This window comes from Danio rerio, chromosome 14 (assembly GCF_052040795.2).
Source record: "Danio rerio strain M-AB ecotype USA chromosome 14, GRCz13ab, whole genome shotgun sequence".
In the NCBI taxonomy this organism is placed as follows: Eukaryota; Metazoa; Chordata; class Actinopteri; order Cypriniformes; family Danionidae; genus Danio; species Danio rerio.
This window is the reverse complement of record NC_141034.1, coordinates 47,285,813-47,300,097: the sequence shown is the minus strand read 5'-3', so window position 1 is coordinate 47,300,097 and position 14,285 is coordinate 47,285,813. Positions and strand designations below refer to the sequence as shown.

At 39.0% G+C, this 14,285-nt stretch overlaps 1 protein-coding gene across 2 annotated transcripts in view; it reads left to right on the top strand.

The window, feature by feature from the left end:
* The first annotated feature begins 273 nt into the window (after window positions 1-273).
* pcdh10b (protocadherin 10b) overlaps window positions 274-14,285 on the top strand; it is a 21,928-nt gene continuing 7,916 nt past the window's right edge. The window contains exons 1-3 of one of the 2 annotated variants that reach the window (XM_087280259.1): window positions 274-3,249; window positions 3,974-4,032; window positions 5,232-5,338. In XM_087280259.1, the coding sequence (XP_087136385.1) occupies window positions 703-3,249; window positions 3,974-4,032; window positions 5,232-5,338 (2,713 nt within the window). In that variant the 5' untranslated portion in view covers window positions 274-702. 2 annotated transcript variants of the gene reach the window in all.

Here is a 14,285-nt window from a genome sequence, read left to right as displayed (position 1 = left end):
CTCCTACTTGAATGAGAAAAGATTTATTTATTTTTCTCCACACAAGTTGATCACTCTCTCTTCTCTCTGACTCATACGAACTCATCAGCCATTCAATCCTTATGACCAGAAATCCCGCAGCTCTGACCAGGGGCGTGTCTGTCAGCGACCGAGACGCTTGACTGAAGTAGCGCTCAGCCAATTAATCCGTAGCTGTGCTGGTGCCGAGTGCTCCCATTGGTTGGCGAGGGGAGGGTGCTGCGGGAAAACCGAACAGCTAAGCGCTGATGCTTCAGTACTGTGCCAGCGGACCCCGCAGGAGCGCACCAGATATACTGGGACCTTTCAGATATCAGAGACTGTAGCTCTAATATAAAATGCATTTGTTGCATTAACTCTGTGGATTACGGTCTTGAGCTTTATCACACGCCAACTGATATCTATTTCTAGCAGTGTCAGTTTAATGCTGTAATGTTCACTTGTGCCAGAAATTCGCTGCGAGTCTAAAGCTTGTTCGTGGAGGGAATCGCCTTGGGAAATCGGTCCTGTGTAAAGCAGCACGCAGACAGCATGGTTTTTGGCTGACAGCCCCGTTTAAGGAAAAATATTGCCCTACAACCAAAGCCTTACGCACGTCTGCGCCTTACCTTGGAGAAGAGGGTGATGGTTTTGCTGCGTTCTCCGCGGAGATAAAATATTCCAAGTGTCCTTTCCGGAGTGGAGATGTTTGTGTTTTTGCTCCTGCTGTGTCTCGCGGATGGGGTAGTTTCGCAGATACGTTACTCTGTGCCCGAGGAAGCGGAGCATGGCACTTTCGTGGGGAATATCGCAGAGGATTTGGGACTGGACCTTACAAAACTTTCATCCCGCCGCTTTCAGGTGGTGCCCAGCTCGCGGACGCCGTACCTGGAAGTAAACTTGGAGAACGGAGTGCTTTTCGTGAACGAGAAAATCGACCGGGAGCGCATCTGCAAGCAGAGCGCCAGCTGTTTGCTTCACCTGGAGGTGTTCCTGGAGAACCCGCTCGAGCTGTTTCGCGTGGAGATCGAGGTGGTGGACATCAACGACAACCCGCCGAGCTTTCCAGAGACGGACTTCACCGTGGAAATATCCGAGAGCGCGACCCCGGGTACGCGTTTCCCTTTGGAGAGCGCGTTCGATCCGGATGTCGGTAGTAACGCATTGCGCACTTACGACATCACCACCAACAACTATTTCTACCTAGACGTGCAAACACAGACTGACGGCAACAAATTCGCAGAGCTGGTTTTGGAAAAGCCACTTGACCGGGAACAACAGGCGATGCACCGTTACGTGCTCACGGCCGTGGACGGTGGCCAGCCTCCCCGGACAGGTACAGCGCTGCTTGTGGTCAGGGTGCTCGACTCCAACGACAACGTCCCCGTGTTTGATCAGCCGGTGTACTCGGTCAACCTGGCAGAGAACGCGCCCGTGGGCACGCTCGTCATCCAGCTGAACGCGACCGACTCAGACGAGGGCCCAAACGGAGAGGTCATTTACTCGTTTAGCAACCACATCTCGAGCAGGGTCAAGGAACTGTTCGATATCGACGCCCGAACGGGCCGTATAGAGGTCAGAGGTGAGGTGGACTTTGAGGAGAGCGGCCTCTATCAAATTTACGTGCAAGCGAAAGACATGGGACCTAACGCCGTACCCGCGCACTGTAAAGTTTTGGTCAAAGTAACGGACGTGAACGACAACGCGCCGGAGATCATCTTCAGCACCGTCACCGAATCGGTGAGCGAGAACGCGGCCACGGGCACCGTCATCGCGCTACTCAGCGTCACCGACAAAGACTCCGAAGACAACGGCCAGACGCATGTGGAGATTCTCGGAGATGTTCCTTTCAAGCTCAAAACCTCTTTCAGAAACTATTACACCATTGTGACCGACGGTCCTCTCAACCGAGAGACAGTGGAGGCGTACACTGTCACCGTGGTCGCGAGAGATAAAGGGATTCCATCTCTGGCGACCAGCAAATCAATCAAAGTGCACGTGTCTGACGAGAACGACAACGCGCCCACGTTTACGCAGCCTGTTTATGATGTGTACGTGACTGAAAACAACGTCCCCGGTGCTTATATCTACGCTGTCAGTGCTGTCGATCCTGATGTCGGACAGAATGCTTATATAACTTACTCCATAGTGGAGTGTGAAATACAGGGTATGTCTGTGGTCACGTATGTGTCCATCAACTCAGAAAATGGGTATCTGTACGCCCTCAGGTCGTTTGATTACGAGCAACTTAAAGATTTCAGTTTCATGGTTCAAGCTAGAGACTCGGGCAGCCCCGAACTGTGGTCCAACGCCACGGTAAACGTCATTATAGTGGATCAGAACGATAACGCGCCGTCTGTGATTGCGCCTGTTGGAAAAAATGGCACTGCGCGGGAGCCTTTGCCGCGCTCTGCTGAACCAGGCTACTTGGTTACCCGCATTGTCGCCATGGATGCGGATGATGGAGAGAACGCGCGCTTGTCATACAGCATACAGAGAGGCAACGAGAATGGGATGTTCAGAATGGACTGGCGCACAGGGGAGTTGCGCACAGCCCGCCGGGTGTCAGTCAAACGTGACCCGCAGCAGCTGTACGAGCTGCTGATTGAAGTGAGGGATCACGGGCAGCCTCCAATGTCGTGCAGCGCGGTGGTGCAGGTGACACTCGTGGACAGTCTCGTAGAGGGCCACAGTGGAGAGCGCGGCACGGCCAAGGCCAAAGACGCATCTCTGGATCTGACGCTCATCCTCATCATCGCGCTCGGCTCTGTTTCCTTCATCTTCCTCCTGGCTATGATCGTGCTGGCCGTGCGCTGTCAGAAGGACAAAAAGCTCAACATCTACAGCACCTGCCTGGCGAGCGACTGCTGCTGCCTGGTGGGCTGCGGATCGTGTGGGTCAGGCGGTTGCTGTGGTCGCCAGGCACGGGCCGCACGGAAAAAGAAGAAGCTGAGCAAATCTGACATAATGCTGGTTCAGAGCACCAACACGGCCAACGTGAGCGTGGCGAGCGCCGCGCAGGTGCCCGTGGAGGAGTCAGGGAGCTTCGGCTCGCTCCATCAAAGTCAAAACTACTGTTATCAGGTCTGTCTAACTCCAGAATCGGCGAAAACGGACCTCATGTTCCTGAAGGCCTGCAGCCCGTCGCGCAGCAATGACACTGATCACAACCCGTGCGGAGCAATAGTGACCGGCTACACGGACCAACAGCAGCCGGACATCATATCCAACGGCAGCCTGCTCTCCAGTGAGGTATGATATAAAACTTACTCAAAGTGTAAAATGACCTGCCAGACAATTGGTTTAAAGAGATCATGGAGTTCGTGTGTGTGTGTTTTTTGTTTATTTGATTTTTTTGATGTTGTTGGTAATCGCACTCAGAACGCATTTCTCAGGTTTCTTTTCATATTATAATTAATCCGCCATTGCATTATGTGGTGCAAATACTCACGGTAATTAGAAATGCTTTAAATAAAATATACATTCAGTGATTTACAACAAAACCTTCATGGTAGTGATTTCTGTTTGCAAGTGTATAACTAGTTGCTTCCACTTGAACAACATCGATCTGTTTCGCTTACTTTCTAATTATTATCTATGATTGCTATTCATCTTCATTATTTTCTAATGGGCCTATAGTGTGGAATTACCCATGCTGGAGTGTAAACATAGTGAGTCACTGAACTGATAGATTTGCATGTTTGTGAAAAGCTCTCGGGGTTATAGGCCATTAGATATGCCAGTCACGGAGTTGCAGAGCCCCACAAGAACAAAGATCCGTCTATAGTTGAATTCTGCTGAATAGCAGCAGAGCCTAAAGATTTTGCCCATCCATAAAGTCCCTGCACTGCCCTCAGTGAGTGAATTCTGACCTGTGTTTCTTATTTATTTTTGACCTTAGTATCTATTTTTTTAGTAGTATGATTTTGGTATTAATAATTGTTGGGCCTATTTTAAATCTTCACCTCTCTTGCAGACAAAACACCAGAGAGCAGAACTCAGTTATTTAGTAGACCGACCAAGGCGTGTTAACAGGTAAGCACTTAATGTAATTGACTCTAAACTTAAAAATTCTGGAATTCCTTTCATAAATCCTCATCTGAACATACAATGGACCACAAAACCAGTCAATTTTGAAACTGAATTTTGAAATTGAGATTTATAAATCACCTGAATAAATGAGCTTTAGTACATTAGGTATACTTTGTATACATAAGACAATACTTGGCCAAGATGCAACTAGTTAAACTCCTGGAATCTGAGGGTTTAAAAAAATCTATATTGAGACAATCATATTCAAAAAGTCATAAATTAAGCTCTTAACCATTCACATTGCTATTCAACAATTGAATTTTGACATGCTTGTATTAGAAAATGTATAAGAACCTCCATATAACATGATCTTTACATAATATTCTAACAGTTGTTGGCATAAAAGAAAACAGATACCTTTGGCTATTACCAAAAGTATACCCATGCAACAACATAAGACTGGTTTTGTGCTACAGGATTCAATATGAGCCACACACTTTATCTATACACTTTTGTGTGTGTGTGTGTGTGTGTGTGTGTGTGTGTGTGTGTGTGTGTGTGTGTGTGTGTGTGTGTGTTACCGATCAAAAGTTTGGGGTAGGTTTTTAATGTTTATCAAGGCGTCATTTATTAAATGCAAAAAATGTATTAAATATTAATTTATTACTTATTGTATGTAGCTGCAAATGTAATTATTAGTCCAGTCATTATTTATTTTATACTATTACCATAAATAATAATAGAAATGTTAATAATAATAATAATAATAATAACAATAATTAATATTAGAGTGATTTCAGAAGGATCATGTGCCTTTGAAATAAATTATTACAGAATAAATTATTAAATTAATTGATAAACTACTTTTGAACAGTTATTTTACAGTGCAATAACACTTTGTAATTTTACAATTTTTACTGTATTTTTTATTAAATAAATGCAGCCTTGGTGAGCAGGAGAAGCTAATGTTAAAACATTTAAAAATCCTACTGACCCCAAACATATATATATATATATATATATATATATATATATATATATATATATATATATATATATATATATATATATATATACATACACACATGTACTAAATATGCATATTTATACTCTACACTGTCGTTGAGACATTTCAATAAAGAAGTGGTTATGTAAGAGTGGTATGGTGTAGCAGTAAACTCAAACCCTCTCTTCTCCTTCAGCTCTGCATTTCAGGAGGCAGATATCGTTAGCTCAAAAGACAGCGGTCATGGAGACAGTGAACAGGGAGACAGCGACCATGACGCCATGCATCGCGGACATTCCTCTGGTATGTTACACAAAACTCAATTCCTCTCTCGTTTTGTTATTGACTAACAGCAGAGCTTTTGAGCTTGTTGATTAAATTGCCCAGAACGACACGTTGAATGAATTCGAAGTAGTTTGGCTGTTTTTTCATCCACACGAAATCAGAGCTCCTGATCAAGGCACGTTATGGCTTTAGATTCCCAGCAGAAATATTTAAGCCTCTGGGTATGTATGCGTGCGCACGCTTATAATCCAATTGTTTATGAATGCCTCCTGATAATAAGGATTTGGTTTAGTGGTACTATCTCCCTTTCACCCTCGTCTCCGAAAGACATGATGGAATTTAGATCAGTCTGTCATCGGCTCTGTGGGAACGGGACCAAATAGGTTGAGCGGCAGCAAACAAACAAGCGATTCATTGACCGTTGCGACCCCCCCCCCACATTTCTCTTCTCCACCCTAATCCCTCAGCCCACATTCCACTGGGGCAGGACAAACTCCTCCACACCTTCAGAAGACCACATGTGGAGCTTTGGAAGTGCGACAATGCAAACGATGCTGCTAAATGACACCACGCTTGAAATGCACGTGAAGTTGACTGTATAATGTAATTATGACATAGTTGGACACAAATGAATACAACCAAAAAAGTTGCATCTTATTATCATTAATTTCTCTTTTGGTTGAGCATATGTCCTCTGCTGTTATTCCAGAGCACCATATGCTGTGGCTGGACGGCTTCAGCTCTCATTTAGCCTGTTTTTGTGCTCAGTTAAACGTTAGATTAAAATCAAGACTTTGTTTTCTGTACAAGGTCAGCTAGCCCATCTGCCTTAGTTGTCATAGGCCATCAAAGAACACTTGTCTTTAAAGATACAACTCTATAAAGTGAAGAAAAAGGGAATGTTGTCCCTACTAAAATGAATTGTTTTTGCTGCATACTATCTTTTTTAATTAAGATAATTGAAAGCGCCGCCTGGTATGCAGACTTGGAGAGCGTTCAGGAGCGCGCATTGTTCATTTTAATGAGAATTCGGTGGAAACTGCCTTCATCCTTTCAAATGTATTTCAGACATTTTGTTTTTTAACCAGCTGCTGTTTTATGGGCTTTCCGAAAGAGGAAATTTGAGTCATCCGAATGCTTAATGTGTCGCGCCGTGGATGTGTCCCCATCTAGCCATCTCTACTAGATTAAAAACAGCCCCAGATAAGCATCGCTTAATTTCTCTCTAATGCATAAAATGCATCTGTAATACATAGCGGAGCACTTGAGAGCTTCTCTGATGCAATGACACACCTGAATCATTTCATTCCACTTTCATTTCTTTTATCCCGAGGATCTGCCACGTTGCAACCGAATCTCATTTGGGTTGCAGGTCATGTTCGGAATTCAGAAACAGCTCACTGATCAGTAATTTATTTTCAGCCTGATGCATACCAATTAGCAAATGAAGGTTATTATCAGACCTAATGCTTCTGCTCTGAAAGCAGCAGAGCACATATAGAGAGAAGGAGATGTTTCCATGGACGGCTTGGTTTACAGTCCATTGCTACATCTTCTTTAATCTAGAATTCTTTTTATCCGTCTCTCTTTCTCTGACTTTGTCATGCACAGTGTAAAGTGCTGGGAAAAAGCAACGCCGGGTTTCAAACAACTTCAACATGTGCAAAATGCGCTGTTTGAGTGCTTTACTTTTTGATGAAAGGCTTGCTGTTTTCATGGCCTTTTTGAGCATAGAGACTTTGTTTTAACATCTTCCTCAGGGTGATCTGGTTATTGGCTTTTATTCCCGATTACTGCATGCATCTAAAATGAGTTGTGTGACAAAGGTCTTTGTGTAAATATGTGGGAAAAATTAAAAGGCCACTTGGAATATTGGAAATTTCACTGGTTTTACGATATACTGTTATGTGTGGGATTATTCGGTAAACTACTGATGATATTTCTTACTAACCTAAAATTATGTATTTGTTAAATTAATTAAGTTATTAATTCATTCAATTAATTAATTTATTTTATATAAAACAAATCAAAACATTTATTCATTCATTCATTTATTTTCTTGTCGGCTTTTTCCCTTTATTAATCCGGGGTCGCCACAGCGGAATGAACCGCCAACTTATCCAGCAAGTTTTTACGCAGCGGATGCCCTTCCAGCCGCAATACATCTCTGGGAAATCAAAACATTTATTATTAAGCATATTATTTCACATAAAAAAATCTCCAAATGACAATACTCCAAGTGGCCTCCAAATGACTGGTGGCACAGGGACTCAGTAGTTAGCATTGTCGCCTCACAGCAAGAAAGTCGCTGATTTGAGTCCTGGCTGGGCCAGTTGGCATTTCTGTGTGGAGTTTGCATGTTCTCCTAGTGTTCCTCTGGGTACTCTGGTTTCCATCACAGTTCAAAGACATGTGCTATAGGTGAATTGGGTATACAAAATTGGACGTAGTGTATGATTGTGTGTGTGTGTGAATGTGAGAGTGAATGGGTGTTTCCCAGTGATGGGTTGCTGCTGGAAGGGCATCAGCTGCGTAAAACATATACTGGAATAGTTGGCGGTTCATTCTGCTGTGGTGACCCCTGATAAATAAGGGACTAAGCCGCAGAAAATGAATGAATGTTATCAGACCATAATTGAATAAAGCAATAATATATATTTTACTCAATCCCACACCTAATAAATCCAGAGAAAATTAGTTTAAGTGGTCTCACATACAGATACACTTTAAAGTATTTAAAAATATATAGTAATGGCTTTTTTGAACACTGATTCTAAAAAAAAAAAAGGATTATGAAGCACCAAATCAGCACAATAAAACGACTTTAGTGTTAATGATGAAATATATATATATATATATATATATATATATATATATATATATATATATATATATATATATATAGTAACACTTGTTTAAATTTTAACTGTGTTTTTTTTGCCAAATAGCCTCTGTAATCATGGTAATTTCTTTAGAAAAAAATTATATTGACCCCAAATTTGCAAATGATAGGTGAAGTTTCATAATACATGCTGTAAAAAAATGTATTAAATATGTTTTTGTTAAATTTTAGCCAGATGTGATTGAGCACCTGCTTTAACTAATTAACTTTAAAACTCATTTTGAATAACTGACCCATGAGTAGGCAATAACTTCACTCGTAATGTAGTTTAATAGAAAAATACTAAAATGTCATCGACCCATTTAGATGACCAAAACCTGAAATTAATACCAGGTATAAAACTAGCACACAGTTCTTCTACCACAAAAGACGCAGCATTACATTCTCTTGCTATATTGAACCACAAGTCAACAATATAATTACTTTTCCAGTTTTTTTTTTTTACTGAGGAAAAAAAAACTGACACTGGATGAGTACAGAGAGCAATTAATTTCAGAAAATGTCAGGAAATATCAAGATGTCTCCCTGCGATTACACAATAAGGAAGTGTCTTATCTCACACTCTCTAAATATCAAACTCGCTCTTTCTCTCACCTGCTTTGTATGGCAGATACATACACAAAAAAACCTTAGTTCACAGTCCTCGGAATATAAAACATGATCGATGAAAATTGTCAGAGATAAACAGTTATTCAAAAAAATGAAAAATCACTCATCATCTAATCTCCATACATTTGTTCCTAATCTGTTTTGAACATTTATAATGCTACATTCACACCAAACGCAGAGCATATGATCACTTGCTCTAGTTTACTCACAGGATGTTTTTCACTTCAAGCTAATTTTTTGCTTGAATTACTTGAACTTATGCAGAAGACATGATTGAGGTGAATTCTTAACATTGAAGCTGTATTGTATTGTATATTCATGTGTTGCATTGACTATACTCACTACTCACATGAATACTTAATTTTGTTTTAGGTGTGAACCCATCAATCATTGAGAACTTTGAGGACAACACATTTACTTAATACACATCTTCACATAGATATCACCCATATACACTATGTAACACTGAATCGCTGGAAAACAGAGTTGAGGTTCCACACGCAGTTTATTAATAAGAGTAGTCAGGCAGGCAACGGTCAAATAGATAGCAAACAGTAGCATAAGGGAATCCAGAATTATAGTCAAAAACAGGCAAATGGTCCATATAGGCAGCAAAATCAATGGAAACAATAAAACAAGGCAAAGGATCAAATATGGCTAAACAAGACAAGATGACGCTTCATAAAGTTACAGGCGAACAAGACTCAGCAAAGTGTGTGTGCAAGAGTGGTGTATAAATAGTCTGTGTAATGAGTGCTTGATTAGCTTCCAGCTATGTGTGTGTGTATCGACCGGAGAACCGGAACGTTTGTGCGAGTTGCATGATGGGATTTGTATTTCATAAAGTGACAGAATTGTAGAACGGGTGATGGTGCATGTTAACAAGCAATCTGCAAGCCTGGATTGCAGGTGATCGTGACCAAATGACTGCAGGTTATCTATGTTGATATATAACAACTTCAACTGTTAAAATTAGTTAGTTAAAGCTATTAGTAACTAATAAAGTTATGGTAACTGATAACCTTAACTTTACGGACTTTGATTGTAATGCAATTATTGTAAAGCTGCTTTAAAAACAATAATTATTATGAATTTTAATGGATATGCTGCATGCAGTGTCATTGCACAAATTTGTGAATGACATATTATTATTGATTATTATTTTAATAAACACTCTGAAGTGAAGTAAAGATTTCCCGTTCTCACTGCTCAGGGTAATATAGGGAGTAGTGAACACTGTAGGGAACTTGTAATTCTGAACACAGTTCATGCATAATGCTCTCATCTACCGTGTTGGTTATCTGAGAAAAGTGTGGTGCAAGGACAGGAACTGAGGACTACTGCTGTAATCATTGCTTAATTATGACTAAAAGCCCTTGCGGTGACAAATAGCTTTAGTTTTGGATTTAATTTGATTACATTAATGTTTAAGATAAGTTTTAAAAATATATATTATATATAAGTGTTAACAAGTAAAGGACTATAAAGGTACTAACCATTGATGAATTTTGCATATACGAATGTGATCAATCAAGATTAGTCGCAGAAAATCATGTGATTTATTGTGATTAAAACATTTTTAATCATTGACTAGCATATGTGTTCAAAAAGGTGGCAACATCAAAAATCCAAAAAAGCCAGTTTAATAAATTAAAAAGGCTGATACAAGGTGTGTAACGTACAGTAGAGCAGACAGGCTCCTCATCAGACAGTGTTCATTACAGTATGTTGCTCTTTTTTTATACACTTTCAGATCACATGATCTCATACATTGTCTCACCACAAAAATAGAAAAATACACATTTATAAATTATACAATTACATATTCAAAACTAAAATACAAAAACAAATCCTAATAATACATCGCAAAATAATTAAAAAAAACAATAAAATATAACAAAGAAATACAACAAAATATAGGCAAAAACCTTTATCCAAACATCTTGTTAAACATTTTTTTTAAAAAGGACCAATATCAATCTTCTCATTTAAACCTGTTGGAGATAATATATCTAGAGTAAAAATCCAAAAGGCTTCACGCTGTAACAGCAATTCACTCAACGATGGGCTGAAAATCTGCGGATTTCTGTGTGCGAAGATTCCGTGTGGCCTACTCATAATTAAATAATTCTGTGCAATCGGACTTCGGTAAAATCGGTAAAATTTTTAAAGGCCTAATTGTCTTACAGACATAATATAAACCCCACGGGCACTACAACATATAGTCAACATATTGTCTGTTGTGCTCAAACCGTTACACACCTTGTATCAGCCCAAAAAATTGGCATTTTTGGAGCTTTAGTGTTGCCGCCTTTTTGAATAGATATTTTTGCACTTTTTAATGTTTGGCTGAGCACCCATTTAAAGTTATGTGTGTGCTTTTGAGCATTTTTAATCATTGACTAACACAAATATATATTTATGCTCATCAATAATTTAAAAAAGGCTTGAATCATGGCAGAGTTTTTATTTTTAGGTGAACTATTCCTTTAATTTATATTTTTATTGCTTGTTGTTGCCTATACTGGGGTCTGTAATTAGGAGGGTCTTATCCACCCCAGGCCTAAGTAGGTTGTTTGCATGTAGCCCCAAAGAGCTCTAATCCTCTTTTAAAGCAGAAACCCAAAGTCTGTGTATGCTGACCTGTCTTCTGTCTGAAGGGCTAGTCTGAGGATTAGCTGCAGAACATTTTCCCCCCACACCACTGACTCGGCTCCATACCTTCAGCATCTCTGCTTAGCACTGCTTTGAAAATGGCACTTCATTAATCCTCCAGCTGTAATTACTGACTGTTTTAGACATGGGCTTTTTAGACGGGATTTAAAAAACGCTCACCTCTCGCTTCTTCTCAGATGCACGCAGTCAAAACGGCACGGCTTACACCTGAGGGGGTAAAAGGCGTCGTGCAACTGTCACGCACAAACTAACAGGATCTTTTCCCTCATGCTGGCTTTAGCTGTAACGTTGTTGTAGTGCTAGCTTCGCGGCTTTGTGGTTTGTGAGGTTGTTTGTCATCACATATTAGCAGCAGGCGGCTTGAATTACGTGACGCTAATTAAAATGTATTTTCAAAGGGATTCGTGCTGTACTTTTGGGAGAGATGTGCATTGCCGAATGTTGAAATGGTAAGCTCTTGAAAATGCTGCAAAATATTATATTTCAAAGCATTGATTGAAAGGGATATGATAGTCCGTTCTTCCCTGTTGTGAAATGGCTTTTTATGTAGGAGGGGATTGATTTTGGGATCATTGGGAATTGATTGGATGGTGGTGGTTTGCTATTGGTTGATCTCATGAGACTGACAGGTTGATTCCACCCACAGCGAACACTTAGAAGAGCAGAGATGCAAGTTATATGTAATAAATACAGCAATATTACATTTAATGTGTGTTTGACTTTGGTTTCATATAAATAGAATGCATAATAAATGCAAGTTTAATGTTTCAATTAGCTACTGTGAAATAAAACGCCAAAATATGGATGAAATAATGTTCCAAAATTATTCAGTGTGACAGATAGTATTGATGCATAAATTAAACAAGATGTTAATTTTGATCTGTTTATATATATATATATATATATATATATATATATATATATATATATATATATATATATATATATATATATATATATATATATGATTAAGCAAGCTTAAAACATGCTGTCATCTTTTTAAATATGTAAAAACATTGTGACTACCTAGTGATTTGAAGGTTAGAGGTGAAGTATACGGATTTAAAATGATAGTTAATTGATATTATGGTGATGAACTGTGATTCTTATATATCTGATTAAATATATACAATATATGAATAACCTTTGAACATTTTAGTGGGTGTATTTTTCTCTTTTTATGTTATATTGCTGAAAAAATTAAATGAAATAGACTTAAGTACAGTAAAATAAAAAAATAAATGACATGCATTATACTTTGATGCTTGAAAATAATTTTTTCGTTAACCATAGATATTTAGAATAAATAATATTAGACAATTTTGCATATTTTCACTAGATATGTATCCCAATCCATTGGAGTTTTTTCAAGCGTGTGATGTAATATGTTATTTTGTCCCTCTTATTCTTTTTGGTCCTTTAATTGAGCCATCGGGAAAAAAGACAAAGCAGTAAAGGGGGTTATGGCCTTTATAATATATCCCTTCATCTTGTAGCTGGGCGGAAGAGAAGGAAAGAGAACAGAGGATGGGGTTTATCTGCAAGCTTGGAGTCTCTGAGAGTTTACCTTTGATGTCAAACAGAAAGAGAGAAAAAGCGAAAGAGAGACCTCAAGAGGAGATTACTGCATTGACTCCAGCCACTGGCTGCGAGCATGCTCTCTCCGCACGTGCTTTGATCAGAGTAATTTGTAATTTAAAAGTCGCAAGAAAAGAAGAACACAAAACAATCTTTGATTAGCATGTCAAGTGCCAAAGACATTTCATGCACACGGCTTTTAATGTTTTCAAAGTGAATGACATGCATCTGGATTTACATATTTACAATGCTCGATTAAGACTAGAAAAGATGCTGGAAAACTCGATCTGATTGGTTGAATCAATGCAGAATGTGTCTGCTCTGGCTTTTATCTGGCAGTCTTGGGCAATTTACTTGGGAAAAGTATATAATTACTAATTACATCATTAAAATTGCATTTAAATTTACATTTTTAATTACTGTCTAAAAAAGTAACTTAGTGACTCAATAAGTTGTTAATTCAATGCATAAATGCACTATATAAATCTCAATGCCGCATAGATGAAAGAAATTTGACTTAAATCAGAGCCAAACAGGGCATTTTAGCTTTATTAAAAAATGTAACACTTTAAGAATAATAAGAAAAACACAAAATATTTCAAAGCAATGATACAATTTTTCATACAAACCATATATTGACATCAATGTCTGACTCATTTCATTGTTTAACAATTAATTACTCGGCTTCTCCTAATTGATTGATCCAGAACTGTATATGCAATATGCAAAACACAATGGGACCATCGCAACTGGCCTACTTTTACAGGCACTCTGCCCTGCACCAACTGTGGGCCAGTGGCATAATTTCCCCATCTTTCTTCCTTCAGCGACAGTTAGGGATATATTCTATATGAGGGTTGGTGAACTGTTAATTTTATGTACAGTATTTACACAAGTACATTATCAGTAACTGCAAATGAAAAGTAAACCCTTACTTCACTTTTTTCTGCAGAAAAGTAATCTAATTACAGTAACTAGTTACTTTGTAGCTAATTAAACCCAGCACTGCTTGTTGTCTTGGTTCAGTGTATTTTTGTATGTTTGTTTGTTTGTTTTGTTTTAAAGCTTTCAGTGGATTGGTTTTTATGTACAGAATTTAAACAAGTGCATTACAAATAACTGTACAGTAAATGAAAAGTAATCCCTTTATTTTTCCTGCGGAAAAGTAATCTAATTACAGTAACTACTTACTTTGTAACT